Below are 12,601 nucleotides of genomic sequence, written 5' to 3' on the forward strand. Positions count from 1 at the left end.
CACCCTGTACGAACGTCACGTAGTCGGTCGTTGGACGGGCTACAAAGTGCTACCAGGTGTAGTGGGCCTACTATGGCTCACTACTTTAGCTTACACGTCGCGCTACGTGTATGAGGAAGCGTAGGAGTTTATTAATAATTTGAATTAAGTATACTTGAGTCCACAAATATAATATAAATCAAATAAAACACCAAGTAGCTAGTTTAAGGTAAAATGAGAACTGTATTGTTTGTAAATTGATCTTCCTCCTAAATCTTCTAAAACTGTTTATCATCTATGAAAGGGGTTGACAGCGGCTGGCTGTCAGAGCCCCGCCAATATGCACGTATCTAATTGGTAGAAAGATGCTGCTTTCTACCAATAGGATATTTGGGTATGTGTAAACCACTCATTGTGGTGGCCCACTTCAATGTATCCATTGGTGGCCTTACACCAATGTGAGGAAGTATCTAAAACGTTTAACAGATATTTATCTGTTAAACCATAAGTGACAATTGTCACGCACAAGTGACAGTTGTCACTTGTGACCGTTGTCATGCACAAGTGAGACAAACTACTATCAATACCTAAAAAGCTGACATGTGTATACCAACATCACAATGGGAACCAAACACCACACAGTAGCACCTAACTAGGTACGAGAAGTACAAAGGAATGGACATCGACCACAACCAGTCATCCCTCCAACACCCAACCGCTCACATTTTATACCCTTCATAGTTCGAAAGCCTAAGAAGCGAGCCCTCGTCGCACCTCATCCGCCTACCACCTATCAAGATGCCACGAGCCCTCCTCTGGGTTCCTCTCGCCCATGGCTTTTCCAAAAAAAGACACCAGCATCTTGTTGGAGACGATCAAGGCGTCAAAGATCACCAAGAGCGAGCTGATTCCGTGCACGGTGTGTACCGTGACCACTCCACACAATATGCGCTACCGCCTACGTCGCTGCAGTTGACGTGCCTGCGCCGAGGAAGCCCCCTACGTAAAGCGCCCTTGGAGGGCTAAGACGCTCTCCTGCGAGAAGGTTGACCTTGTCGACATCCTCCAGACAGGCGAGCACGTCACTGAGATGCGCGTCGCTCCCGAACCACGTCTCACGTCGGAGATGAAGGTGGTCGCGCAGGAGATGACGGCGCAAGTACTCAAGCCTGTTCGTATTCGAAATGCTATCCTGCGCAAGTTCAACCTGGCACCTGAGGAACTGCCAGCGCTCTCCAAAATCCAGCGCTTCTGTCAGCACTACGCTAGCACGAAGCTTGGCTGCAACGACTACGTGAAAGAAACTCGTGAGCTGATCCGGGGCGCTGGCTACGTAAGCACGATGAACGAGCACGAGAGCTTCACCCTCACTTTGAGCTCGGACGCTAACGGCCTTCCTGCTGTTGGCAACGGCTCTGACGACAAGCCATTCATTATGGGGGTGACCTCGCGATGCTTGCTCATGCAAGCTGACCGCAAAGCTGGTTCTCTGTTGCTGCATGCTGATGCTACTTTTAAGCTGAATCAAGTTGGCTATCCATCAGTAGTTATGGGCTTTTCGGATTGCGCTCGAGGATTCCATTTGCTCGCGCTGTTTGTGTCCTCGCAGCTCAAGCAGGAACACTTCACGGAGATGTTTGCTGTGCTGCAGCAGATTTACAAGCGAGTGGTCGGCAAAGAACTGGTGATTGAAATGGTCATGGGTGACGCCGACGATGCACAGTACAACGGAGCAAACCGAGTGTTCGGCGAAGGTGCTGAAGTAAAGTATCTCCCGTGCTTTTACCACGTTGGTGCAAAAGTATTTGAGAGGGCGCGTGGCCTGCTACCTGCGCACGCGAAGCTGGTAATGACTGGGGTCTACGACATGCATTTCTCCCTGAATGAGACCGAGTTCCTTGTGACCAAAGCGCGAGTTCTGAAAGAGTGGTGTGGTGTGCCAGAGCTGGCAGCACTTACTACATATTTTAAAGCTCAATGGCTTGCTGGACGCTTCACGCAATGGCAGGTGTATCACACACCACGGGGCTGGGCTACGACCAATAATCCTGTCGAGCAGTACAACAGAACTCTCAAGCGTCAGTACACGCTTCACACCAGGCTAAAGATGGGCGCTCTTCTAGGACAGTTCCTCACCTGCTGCACTGCCGAAAGCCTAAGCGACAAACCCTTCGCCACCGAGCCGACAATCCCCAAGTCTCTGGCCAGGCGCTGCAAAGAGCTGTCGGCTGCAAAACTGCTGCATGAGTACTCGCCGTGCCGATCAAGCATCGCCTATCTTCTCGATGACGATGCTGGCACCTGCAGCCCACCAGACTGCGTGCGTGTGGTCTCAAAGCCATGCCCTCGCATTTTCGACCCCGAAGTTGTTCGCACACGCGAAGCCATCATGGTAACTGCACAGCAGGGATTACACTTGGCTCGAATGGAAGTGGAGGGAATGCCATCGACGGGATGGACTGTCGACACATCCTCGCGATCATGCAGCTGCCGCTTCTTTCAAAAGTACGCTGCGTGCATTCACTTGACTTACGCGCTATCTATTCATGGACTTCTCTGCAATAGTAAGCGTGAAACGCTTGTTTACCGCGGCTCCAGTAAAGCTCGTCGACTACAGAGTGAGACGCAAGCTCCCGGCCGTCCCGTCCAGAACGGCTACGCACTAGACAAAAACTAAAACTGCATGCGAGCTAGTAAGATCATAACGGCAAATAAACTCACATTCATTAATTACAATACCTTGTTGTTCTTGCTGGTGCAATATTGGTCCTGAATGCCACGGTCGTCAGCTCTTTGTTCTTTGCGTACAGCTCTACGGATCGCGCTTGCAACACGATCTAACTGCAAACAATCCCATCCAGGATTCAGGTTAGCATTCAGCTCCATCATGGTACAATTCAATAATGGCCCTACCGTAACCGTGCATGCCCAGATAGTTCGCGGGGATGCATCGAGCCTTGCCGCGGCGTGGCCGCCGTACACACCACCTCAGCGCAGTCAAATCCATCAGAGGACCGGTTCGTGTGTGCCTCGTATTGGCACTGCATCTCCTTTCCACCTCCACAGTGAACGGGAAGCTCCTGCAGCCTTCGTCGGGCCCGCCAATGTGGCGCTGCATCATTCCAGGAGCTCCTGACCTTACTTCAGACTATAAGACAACACAAGACCTCTATTAGCAACGCACATCATCAACACGTAACTTCCCCCTCTTCGTACCGTGGAGAGGAACACATAAAGTCAATGCAGGTCCTTGCACAACGCTCCTTCACACAAAGCGACCTCCTGTCTGCCCTGCGACTGCGGTCTTCTCCTGCGGTTCTGTGAATGGATGGCAGAAAGTTGCGAATTCGCAACTTAAGTGCGGACTTGAAGTTACTCGTTTAGGACTTGTGGTTGCTCATTCACAGTACCACTGGCTGGTAACCGCTGTCGTGCGATCGCATCCGGACATGTATCTCTCTTTCTCTTGCATTGGTGCTCATGTGTTTGTGTGGGTATTTCTGACGTGAGCTATTGGTATTTATCATATTAGAGAGTTTTTGCAAGTTTTCCTTTCCCATTCCCAGATAGTCTCTCAGGTGTGGCTATGGGAGATCAAAACCACTTTTCGCGGTTTCCCAGTCCCAGCAAATCACCTTATTAAATAGCATGTCATGCTTTATAGAAGGCTCAAGCTGAGCCCCTTGCTTCCTGAACAAGTGAAGATGACGTCGGACGAGATTCTTCTGCTGTGCGCTCTACTCGAGGACACAGGATGCAGTGACGCCATGGTTCTTATGGTTGCAGCTCTCTATCGCCCGCCCGTCGAGCGCCCACTCGTGCCTAACATCCGCTTCTGCATCACTGCTACGACGGATGTGGACGCCGAGTTCGACTTTCGTTTCGACGTGGCGGGCATATTGCAGCTGTCTTCGCTGTTCGAGCTGCCCGGCGAGCCACAAGCGACGCTGCCTCGTCTCGCTCGCGCTTCTTCTGTTCGTTTTGCTTTTTGCATTCTTGCTCCTGTTTAGCATCATCGAGGAGCTCTACAAGCTCATCAAGCAGCTGGTCTCTCTCCGTGACCTCCTCCGCCACGCCAGACAGTAGCTCCGCCTCCTTCATCGCCTCTCGGTGAGTTTGAACAAGCTGGTTCATGCGTGACTGTGCGTTCTTGCCACTTAGCTTACTGCGCGAAAAGGCCGGCGAGGCTACGAGCGTTGCAGCAAGACTGTCCCAGTGCTGCATGACCTTGCCGCGTGGCTTAGCAAAAGGCCGGTCAAGCAGCACTTGGCGAAGCAGAGCGACATCGTCTTCTTCGCTGTAGTTCTTACGGCGTGGTGGGGCTGTGGAGCGAGGTGGCTCGGTGGCAGGCTTCGAAGCCACAGTCGTTGCAGCCATGAGGTCGTGTGGGAGGCGGCAACTCTGGGAATGGAAGGCTCCCACAGATTTCCGAATTCTGTGGGTGGCGGAGAGGGTTTCCCATAGAGGTGCCCTTTTTGTGTTTACTTTGCTGTGGGAATGGCAATGGGAGCCGCAGCGAAAACTCTCTATTTAGTCCACAAGTGACTGTTGTCACTTGTGTGTAACCCCGTTACAAACGCTTTCGTGACTGTGTTGGCCTCGATTGATTCCCATATCGAAATTACTCGCTTGATCGTTGCTAGCCGTTTCTCTTTTGCAGTTATAGCGCTAGCCTTTTCAGTCAACCACAAAGCCTTCAGCTTCGCCTTCAAAGGCTCCATGATGGCTACGTCTAATGGTTGGCATACGGAGGTAGAGTTTTTTTGCAGTGGCTGGAGAACTGCCATGAGCTCCTCCGAGACTCGCAATGGCAGACTCCTCTGCGTGCTGTAGCGCCGAGTCGGCTGGCGGGGAGTCCGAGAGGGGCGCAGTGGCAAGTCAACTGCGGGCGGCTCTGGGGAGGCTCTGAGGGCCCTCCATTTTACGAAGTGACTGGTACAGAAATAGCGGCTCTATGAGCGAATCAAAACTAGGATTTTGGGTGGTTTGATTGGTTATAAAATATGTTTGCACATCGTCTTTTAGCATGCACGCCCGTTTACAGTTAGTTTTGTCGGCAGTTGCATTCTGTCCGTTGCTGTACATGGGCGCTGCTAGGGCATGTTTGTGTTTGGTTGGTCATGCTTGGTTACGGCTGGGTGCTCGTAGCATGTCACACATTTTTCAGTTGGGTGCAGCAACGTCGAAAACGACAGCTGTTTGGTGCTCGCCAGAGACCAGCCTGCATCGTGCTGCTGCTACTAGCTAGGGCGGGCTGAATGTACTTGCCTGCACTATAATAGCCGACCTTGGTAAATGTCACCAAGGTTAGCGGTTAGCAAGTTTGCTGGATCCGAAACGAACCTAGTGCCAACGGATGCGGTCAGTAAGACCGAGTTTATAAAAAAAATGCATAACCGCTCCGATCCTGCGGGCGGGGGTTCTCCGGATCAAGAAAAGCGCAGTGGTCAATTCGCTAACGACGACAAACAATCAACTCCCTGGTCTGTTGACCCTGTATCGACACTAGTTTGGACATGCAAGTGCGGCTTTCACGCGGCAAAAGTGAGTCGCATTACGCTACTCAGCATGGCACTGCGTCCTCAGCCGCTCCGACACCCAGAATGTCACAGCTTCTCAGCAAATTTGCCAGTACAAGCTCCAAGTTGCATCACCCAACTGCACGGCGCTGGCGGTGGTTGTCACGCAGGCTCCTTGTCCTAACCAGTCTTGTGTTCGTAGTGTCATTCCTCCTTTGGTCATCGTATCGAACGGGGTATCTTCTCAAAGACAACCTAGGGATGTTCTCGGCCACCAAGGCTAAAGCCACTCGAGCAAATCGTTTGCCACTAGGTGAGCTGGTGACACGACGCTTTCAGTGTGTTGCTTGGCGATCCACTGGCGAGTGCAACCCTAGTGGTCCACTGGAGCCTCAAAACGACAAAACTGCAGCGAGGTCATCACCCAGGAGGTGTCAGGATATTGCGAAGTTGAGGATCTGGACTCGGGCGAACGTTTTCAAGTCATGCACCGACACTGCAACGGATTGAAAAACCACGTTCAATTTCGCTGCTCAGACGCGCCAGACTTCGCCAATTATCACGTGGAGGGCGCTCAAGCAGTGAACAACTGGATCGCTTCCAATGTCTCCCTATATACCGACGGTCATTCTCTGCGTGACGGAATCGTCATGGTAGTATACCCTAAACTGGTCGCTAGCGCCTACGCTAACGTCCGCGTCCTTCGCGACGTCCTGAGCTGTACCCTACCTATCGAGATTTGGTTCAACGTGGATGAACTTGCAGACTTCCGCGGTCTGTTCGCGCCGCTCCAGCAGCTCGCCATCTCCGTTGGTGGCATTTCATTCCACCCGATGCGTGGTTCGCAAGCGAAGGGCTTCTACTCAAAGATATTCGCCATTCAAAACAGCTTCTTCGACCGTGTGCTCTTCCTTGATGCCGACAACGTGCCTGTCCGAGACCCGAGCTTTCTGTTCGAGTCGCCCGAGTTCGTGACAACTGGCGCCGTGTTCTGGCCAGATTTTGGCAACCCTCCCGAACGCTGTTTAACCTCTTCGATACTTCGATGCTATGGGAGTTGCTCGACCTGCCGTTTATCGACATGTTCGAACAGGAGAGCGGCCAGCTTCTTGTGGATCGCGTTCGACACAGCGCGCCGCTCGAACTCGTCAACTTTTACGCATTTCACGAGCCCAACTACTTCCAGAAACTCGACCTTGTCTATGGAGATAAGGACTTATTCCGCTTGGCGTGGATGAAGCTGAATGCTTCGTTCCACATGGTGCAGATCCCTCCAGCTATGGCGGGCCGAGTAATTGGCGGATCGTTTTGCGGTATGACGATGGCGCAGCACGATGCAAATGGAGAGATGTTGTTTCTACACAGGAACCAGTTCAAGCTAACGGGGGAGCGTGACAGTCGGTTCGGGAATGCAGCCGAAGAGGACCCTAACGCGCTTGGAGCAATGCAGGCAGATGGCTACCCGGACCCAGTCATCTGGACACATTTGCTTTCGTTCAACACAACTGCAGACTCTAAGATGTACTTGATTGACGCGTATCGCGCACCGCCACAGTTCCCAGACTGGCAACCGTGTTATGGTCGTCGAGACGTGGCAGATCTCGGGGTTTTCTACTTGAAGGAGTTCGCCAAGTTGACCTTCGCCAACATCGAAACTGACTTGCGTCGTTTTGCGAAGGAGGCAATCGATCTTCGGCCGTAAAGTGATCCGGTACAATCATTCAATTTTAAAGTAAGGCTTTGATTCACTTTTATGCTGAAGTTTGCCGGGAGGAATCTGTCTTCTGGCTTATACCAGCATTAAAGCTCACCGTGTGTCATGAAAGCATCTACAGCGCCACAGTCGTTTAGTACGCCGAAATCGCCAAGAGCATTGCTGCTGGCATGATATAATGAGCACACGCATGTCCCGGTGTCTTCATCTGAGAGACAACATAGGGAACTAGGCGGTTGGCAATTTCTAATAAGCAGAGTCTTTGTGTTCGACAATCTTACCGCATCTCCCGCGGTTATTGCAAACAACGTCCTCCTTGGTGCCCTGAACAGTCTGGACAACGTTGGTCGTCACGGTTGCTGTAGAGTGGGTCAGTGCTGTTGCAGAAATGATGAGGGTTGGAAGGTCTCCCGATGGAGAGTAAAACGTGACAGTCATCCCTGCAATCTCATCAACTGTCAGTTCGAACCACAGCGAAAATCAAAATCGTTCACACACCGTTCCCAGCGCTAGTACAAGCCGATGTGCCGGCAGAATACGCGACTCCAACACTTGTGATCCTACAATGTATACACAGTGCCGATTATTGTCGTCCTCGAGGTCTGCGCAGAAGATTATCAAACTTACGTTAATAGACGCTCCAGGGCAGACTTCACCGTTGCAGGCGGCGCTGAAAAAGGTAAAGGTAGCGTTGTTTCGCCGCGAAATGATAGCATGAAGGTCCCCCCATCGGCTGAACAGCTGATGGTCTGCACCTCGTCAGCTTGGTTGGGCGTCCAAGGATCATCTCCACTCGGGCACGGGACTGTTGAACATCAAAAGAGTACCCAGAGTCAAAATAACTGCGCAAAAAATCACCGCTAACATACTAGCAAATGATACAACGTACTCTTGGAGCAGCTATAACCTGAGTAACGCACACTCTTTCCGCTGTCAAGCTGGACTTTGTCGCAGTAACAACCCTGAACCATATCGGCATCCCAAGTTGCCAATGCGTTGGGATCAGATCCATAGATGAAGCCGGCAGTAGTGTACAAAGCGGTAGGGTGAGTGCTGCCAATTCTCGAAGCGACCGACAAGTTCCGCGGTTGCTGCAGACGGCTGCGTTACTGATCGGACACGACACTGTAGCACACGTTAGAAGAGCAGGAGACCCAAACTACCGCAGTATTGTGACCTACTTCGATTGCATGCAGCTCCTTCAAAACCGAGAAGGCAGCTACAAGTACCTGCGCCAGTGCAGAGACCCTGGTAGCACGCATACAGCTGTCAAAGGCTACCCGCCCTTGGCGAGCAATTCGGGAAATTCTGTACCACATTTGAGCACGGAACAACTGAGTTATGGGCGACGTTGTTTGTCTTTGCTTCCTCCACCCACGCACGCCCAGTGGGGCATTGGGGCTGAGAACAGTCATAGCCTCCATATCCCTGATCACAGATGCATCGATAGAGCGGCCCGCCCGAGCACCTTCCATGATTGTAGCAGCGAGCTACCGAACCAGAAATCCCTGGGAATATAAGACGAGGGTCGATTAGTGGGAGAAGGACTTCCAGACATAATCTTGGCAATGTCGTTGTACCAGCGCAGATCGCCAATCCGCTGCCGCCATAATATCCGCAGTCTAGAATATTGCCCGAGTTTCCTAGTCCTACTCAAGGGTAGCATTAGTCTCAGCGAAGTGAACGTCATTAGTACGCCGGAATTTACCGTCACTGGGACCGAAATCTGCCCCGCATGTACACACACCGATGAGCGTGTTACAGTTCCCCTACCAGAGCATTCCAGCCACTATTCACCTCAGTTAGAGCGCGAGTTAGTTGTGACCTCACCTGCTGCAGTATTTGTTCACGGAGAGATGATGAACTTAGCATTTCTAAGCCTTACCTCTTTGGTTCCTGTTACTGTCAGTGGTGGAGTGGGTCCATACATGGCTTGAGCTCCATCTGTAACACGCTCGACGTTGCCCGGTCAGACCTACGACTCAGCTCCTCTACTTCACTAATTCACTGACGCACCCACCCGTTTCAACTGTAAGCGAGCTGGTGCCCCCTGAAAGACTCGAGGTAGCAACCAGTGCTGGTACATTTCCATGCTCGTACGTGAATGTGACGAGTGCGGATACGCCGTCAGAGTCACAGAGCGTAGTTCCTCCGTTCAGTGTGACGGAGACTCCTCGGATCGTGAGCAGGTCTTCAAGAGCAGCTTTCAGGGTCACGGCCGTGTCGACGCTCCCATCCAGTGGTCGTGTCGTCTCCCCACGAAAGCTCAGCGTGAAGGTCCCCGTGCAGCCATTGCAGAGGCAGGAAACGGACTGCATCTCGTCAACCTGGCCAGTCGAAATGGGGTCGTCTCCGTACGGGCACTGGCGGAGAGAGCAGTCCACGCCCGTGTAGCCGTGATCGCACACATCCGTAGATCCGGTCGGCGTCCCAGGGCGTGTCGTACGTGGCCGAGTAGAACAGGTTGTAGTCGTTCTTGGCGGCAGCCATCGCTCGCATGGACATGCACTTGCCGTGGCCGTTGCAGTTGGTGCGGCAGGCCTGCAGTCGCTCGCAGGCCACACCAGCAAACCCTGCGTCGCACTCGCACCGCCCATTGCCGCGGTTGCAGCGGCCCCGGTTCGAGCACTCCTCCGCCACGGAGCGGACCGAATTGTCGCCCGTGGCGAAGTCGACCCAGGGCGAGGCCTTCGGGCACGCGCGGTCGTTGCAGTCGTAGCCCGTGTAGCCCGGGAAGCAGGTACAGCTAAACGGGCGTTAGCAAGTTAGCAGCGGACAATGGAATGACACCGGAATTCCGTGGGGGATTCCTACGTGTTGTCGCTTGCACAGGTGCCGTGGCGATTGCAGTTGGACGGACAGGAACCCCGGACGCTCGCTTGGAGGCAGCAGCAAAGCGCCAACGCCGTAAGCAGAAGGCGAGGTCGACTCCCGGGCATCTTCGGCGTCTGCTAGCTGGCGAATAGTCGCGCCAACCTTAGACAGTAATTGGTGCTCCAGTTGCCTCAACGCCCAGGGCGACGGCCTGGGGCTGCCGTAGGCAGCAGCGCTTTGGTCGGAACATGGAGCGAGCGAGTCCAACGCGACGCCGTTTCTCCCATCCTCGGGGCTTTGCAGCAGTGGCAGCAATCCGGCGCCAAGATATCGTCGCCCAACGTCAAGTGTGCATGTGTCGAGCTGCAATCACACATCGCCATGACGGCGATCTGTCGCTGTGTCCCCGGTCCTCTTCAACTTGTCCGCGTAGACACGCAGCGGTCGCAGCGTTTTCTCTTGGAAAATGTATACCGCGACGGCGACTCCTTCAACGGGCTGCGTTGAGTCGACACGAGTGGCGACCGAGCGGCCTGACGTGTGGACACCAGCACGCCTCGGCCCAATGCCATCAGCGTCTACGCACGCGCACCTTGCTTGCTCACTCGGCCCACGCTCGACATAACCAAGTCGAACGCAGGCGCTTGACTCGACGTTTGTATGGGGTCAACTACCAACAGTTGGTGCGATTAACACATGACAGACATAACAGGGTAATCCCCAGTGAAGATACTCCCGGAACCGGGTCCTAGCCGCCCAATCAGATCGCAGCGTTTGTGGCCGCACGCCGGTACCGGCGGTCGCTCTTCACTTCGCATTTTGCCGGCTCGAGCGCACTCGCCTCCACGCTTCACCCACCTCAGCCTCAGCATGTCCTTCGCGTTCCGCCGCGCCTCGAAGCGCGTGGCGCTCGGCCTGGGCGCCGGCAGGGCGTGAGCCTTTCGGGTGCCGCCATTGTGTCGGCCAAGGAGCTGCAGCGCCTCGTGGCGCCCATCCAGTGCGAGGACGGCTCCACCATCATGCCGTACGAGACGCCCTCGCGCGCCGCGCAGCTGCAGCGCCTCAAGCAGGAGCAGTTCGACGTGCTGGTGATCGGCGGCGGCGCCACGGCCCGGCTGCGCGCTGGACGCGGCCACGCGCGGGCTCAACACGGCCGTGGTGGAGGCCAGCGACTTCGCGGCCGGCACGTCGGGCCGCTCCACGAAGCTCATCCACGGCGGCATCCGCTACCTGGAGACGGCCTTCATGAAGCTGGACTACGCGGCCTTCAAGCTGGTGAACGAGGCGCTCGAGGAGCGCTCGTTCTTCCTCGGCCGCGCCCTACATGAACCGGCCGCTGCCCATCATGATCCCCATCTACAAGTGGTGGAGGTGCCGTACACATGGGTGGGCGCTGCCTACGACGTGGTGGCCGGCAGCAAGCGCTTCGTGCCCGGCAGCTACTACATCAACGCCGAGGAGGCCATGTTCCAGTTCCCCATGCTGCGCAAGGAGGGCCTCAAGGGCGCCATCGTCTACTACGACGGCCAGATGAACGACACGCGCATGAACGTGTCGATCGCGCTCACGGCCACGCAGAACGGCGCCACGTGGCCAACTACACGTCAAGGTCGTGCGCCTCATCAAGGACGACGAGGGCAAGGTGCGCGGCGCCCACGTCAAGGACTCCATCACTGGCGAGGTGGGACGTCAAGGCGCACGCCGTCGTGAACGCCACCGGCCCTTCACGGACGCGCTGCGTCAGATGGACGACCCCAAGAAGGAGAAGATCTGCGTGCCTGCTGCCGGCGTGCACGGTGCTGCCGACCACTTCAGCCCCAACCGCATGGGCCTCATCGTGCCTAAGACGAGCGACGCCGCGTGCTCTTCTTCCTGCCGTGGGAGAACGGAACGCTGGCCGGTACGACCGACTCGCAGTTCGAGATCACGATGCTGCCGTCCCCACCAAGGAGGAGGTGGACTTCATCATCGACGAGGCCAACCGCTACCTGGCCAAGGACGTCACGCGCAACGACATCAAGTCGGCCTGGTCGGGCATCCGTCCGCTCGTGAAGGACCCGCGTCACGCCGACGGCTCGACGGCCAAGATCTCGCGCGAGCACGTCGTGGAGGTGTCGGACTCGAACATGGTGACGATTGCTGGCGGCAAGTGGACCACGTACCGCCGCATGGCGCAGGACGCGATCGACAAGCTTGTGGAGACTGTGCCGGAAATCAAGGCCAAGGCTTCGCCGTGCAAGACCAAGGAGGTGGGCATCATCGGCGCTGACCGCATCGGCGAGGTATGCAACAAGAAGTTCGACAAGATCACCGTGACCCTGCGTGAGAACTACAACCTGGACAAGGACATCGCCGAGCACCTGATGCGCAACTACGGCACGCGCGCTCTGCAGGTCGAGATCGAGCAGGACGGCTTCCTGGACCGCAAGCACAGCGACCACCCGCGCCGCCTGCACCCAAGTACCCGTATCTCGAGGTTGAGGTCGTTCGCCGTCCGCCAGGAGTACGCCCTGAAGGCGACGGACATCCTGGGCCGCCGCATGCGTCTGGCCTTCATCGACAGCGGCGTGGGCAT

At 55.0% G+C, this 12,601-nt stretch overlaps 6 protein-coding genes across 8 annotated transcripts; 3 read left to right on the top strand and 3 right to left on the bottom strand.

The window, feature by feature from the left end:
• Positions 1-1,069: 1,069 nt before the first annotated feature.
• Positions 1,070-1,901, top strand: IUM83_07556 (uncharacterized protein; the record flags this gene model as incomplete). Its single annotated transcript, XM_067931866.1, has 2 exons — positions 1,070-1,825; positions 1,890-1,901. 2 exons carry the CDS (start codon positions 1,070-1,072, stop codon positions 1,899-1,901), a joined length of 768 nt encoding a protein of 255 aa, XP_067799186.1.
• Positions 1,902-2,652: 751 nt separating this feature from the next.
• On the bottom strand, positions 2,653-3,100 carry IUM83_07557 (uncharacterized protein; the record flags this gene model as incomplete). The annotated part of the gene is made up of 4 exons (XM_067931867.1): positions 2,653-2,658; positions 2,719-2,820; positions 2,893-2,966; positions 3,022-3,100. The coding sequence occupies 4 exons, from the start codon at positions 3,098-3,100 to the stop codon at positions 2,653-2,655; spliced, it is 261 nt and encodes an 86-aa protein (XP_067798996.1).
• A 725-nt stretch (positions 3,101-3,825) lies between these two features.
• IUM83_07558 (uncharacterized protein) lies at positions 3,826-4,356 on the bottom strand (the record flags this gene model as incomplete). Its single annotated transcript, XM_067931868.1, has 1 exon — positions 3,826-4,356. One exon carries the CDS (start codon positions 4,354-4,356, stop codon positions 3,826-3,828), a length of 531 nt encoding a protein of 176 aa, XP_067799206.1.
• A 1,792-nt stretch (positions 4,357-6,148) lies between these two features.
• Positions 6,149-7,200, top strand: IUM83_07559 (Tryptophan--tRNA ligase; the record flags this gene model as incomplete). Its single annotated transcript, XM_067931869.1, has 2 exons — positions 6,149-6,484; positions 6,556-7,200. The coding sequence occupies 2 exons, from the start codon at positions 6,149-6,151 to the stop codon at positions 7,198-7,200; spliced, it is 981 nt and encodes a 326-aa protein (XP_067799205.1).
• A 98-nt stretch (positions 7,201-7,298) lies between these two features.
• On the bottom strand, positions 7,299-10,151 carry IUM83_07560 (tenascin-like protein; the record flags this gene model as incomplete). 3 transcript variants are annotated; one of them, XM_067931870.1, is made up of 15 exons in its annotated part: positions 7,299-7,420; positions 7,494-7,652; positions 7,711-7,772; positions 7,840-8,017; positions 8,102-8,174; positions 8,248-8,337; positions 8,442-8,460; positions 8,527-8,613; positions 8,681-8,720; positions 8,793-8,861; positions 8,921-8,981; positions 9,098-9,156; positions 9,233-9,539; positions 9,619-9,958; positions 10,027-10,151. In XM_067931870.1, 15 exons carry the CDS (start codon positions 10,149-10,151, stop codon positions 7,299-7,301), a joined length of 1,791 nt encoding a protein of 596 aa, XP_067799055.1. The 3 variants fall into 3 exon arrangements, with proteins under 3 accessions (XP_067799055.1, XP_067799057.1, XP_067799056.1); XM_067931872.1 differs by having other exon boundaries at positions 7,494-7,619; positions 8,394-8,460; XM_067931871.1 differs by having other exon boundaries at positions 8,394-8,460.
• Positions 10,152-11,148: 997 nt separating this feature from the next.
• Positions 11,149-12,601, top strand: IUM83_07561 (Glycerol-3-phosphate dehydrogenase; the record flags this gene model as incomplete). The annotated part of the gene is made up of 3 exons (XM_067931873.1): positions 11,149-11,577; positions 11,654-11,926; positions 11,976-12,601. Coding segments are annotated over 3 exons (1,328 nt in total), but the record flags the coding sequence as incomplete, so codon positions are not given.

The sequence above is a fragment of the Phytophthora cinnamomi genome, assembly GCF_018691715.1.
Source record: "Phytophthora cinnamomi strain GKB4 chromosome Unknown Contig6, whole genome shotgun sequence".
NCBI lineage: Eukaryota > Oomycota > Peronosporomycetes > Peronosporales > Peronosporaceae > Phytophthora > Phytophthora cinnamomi.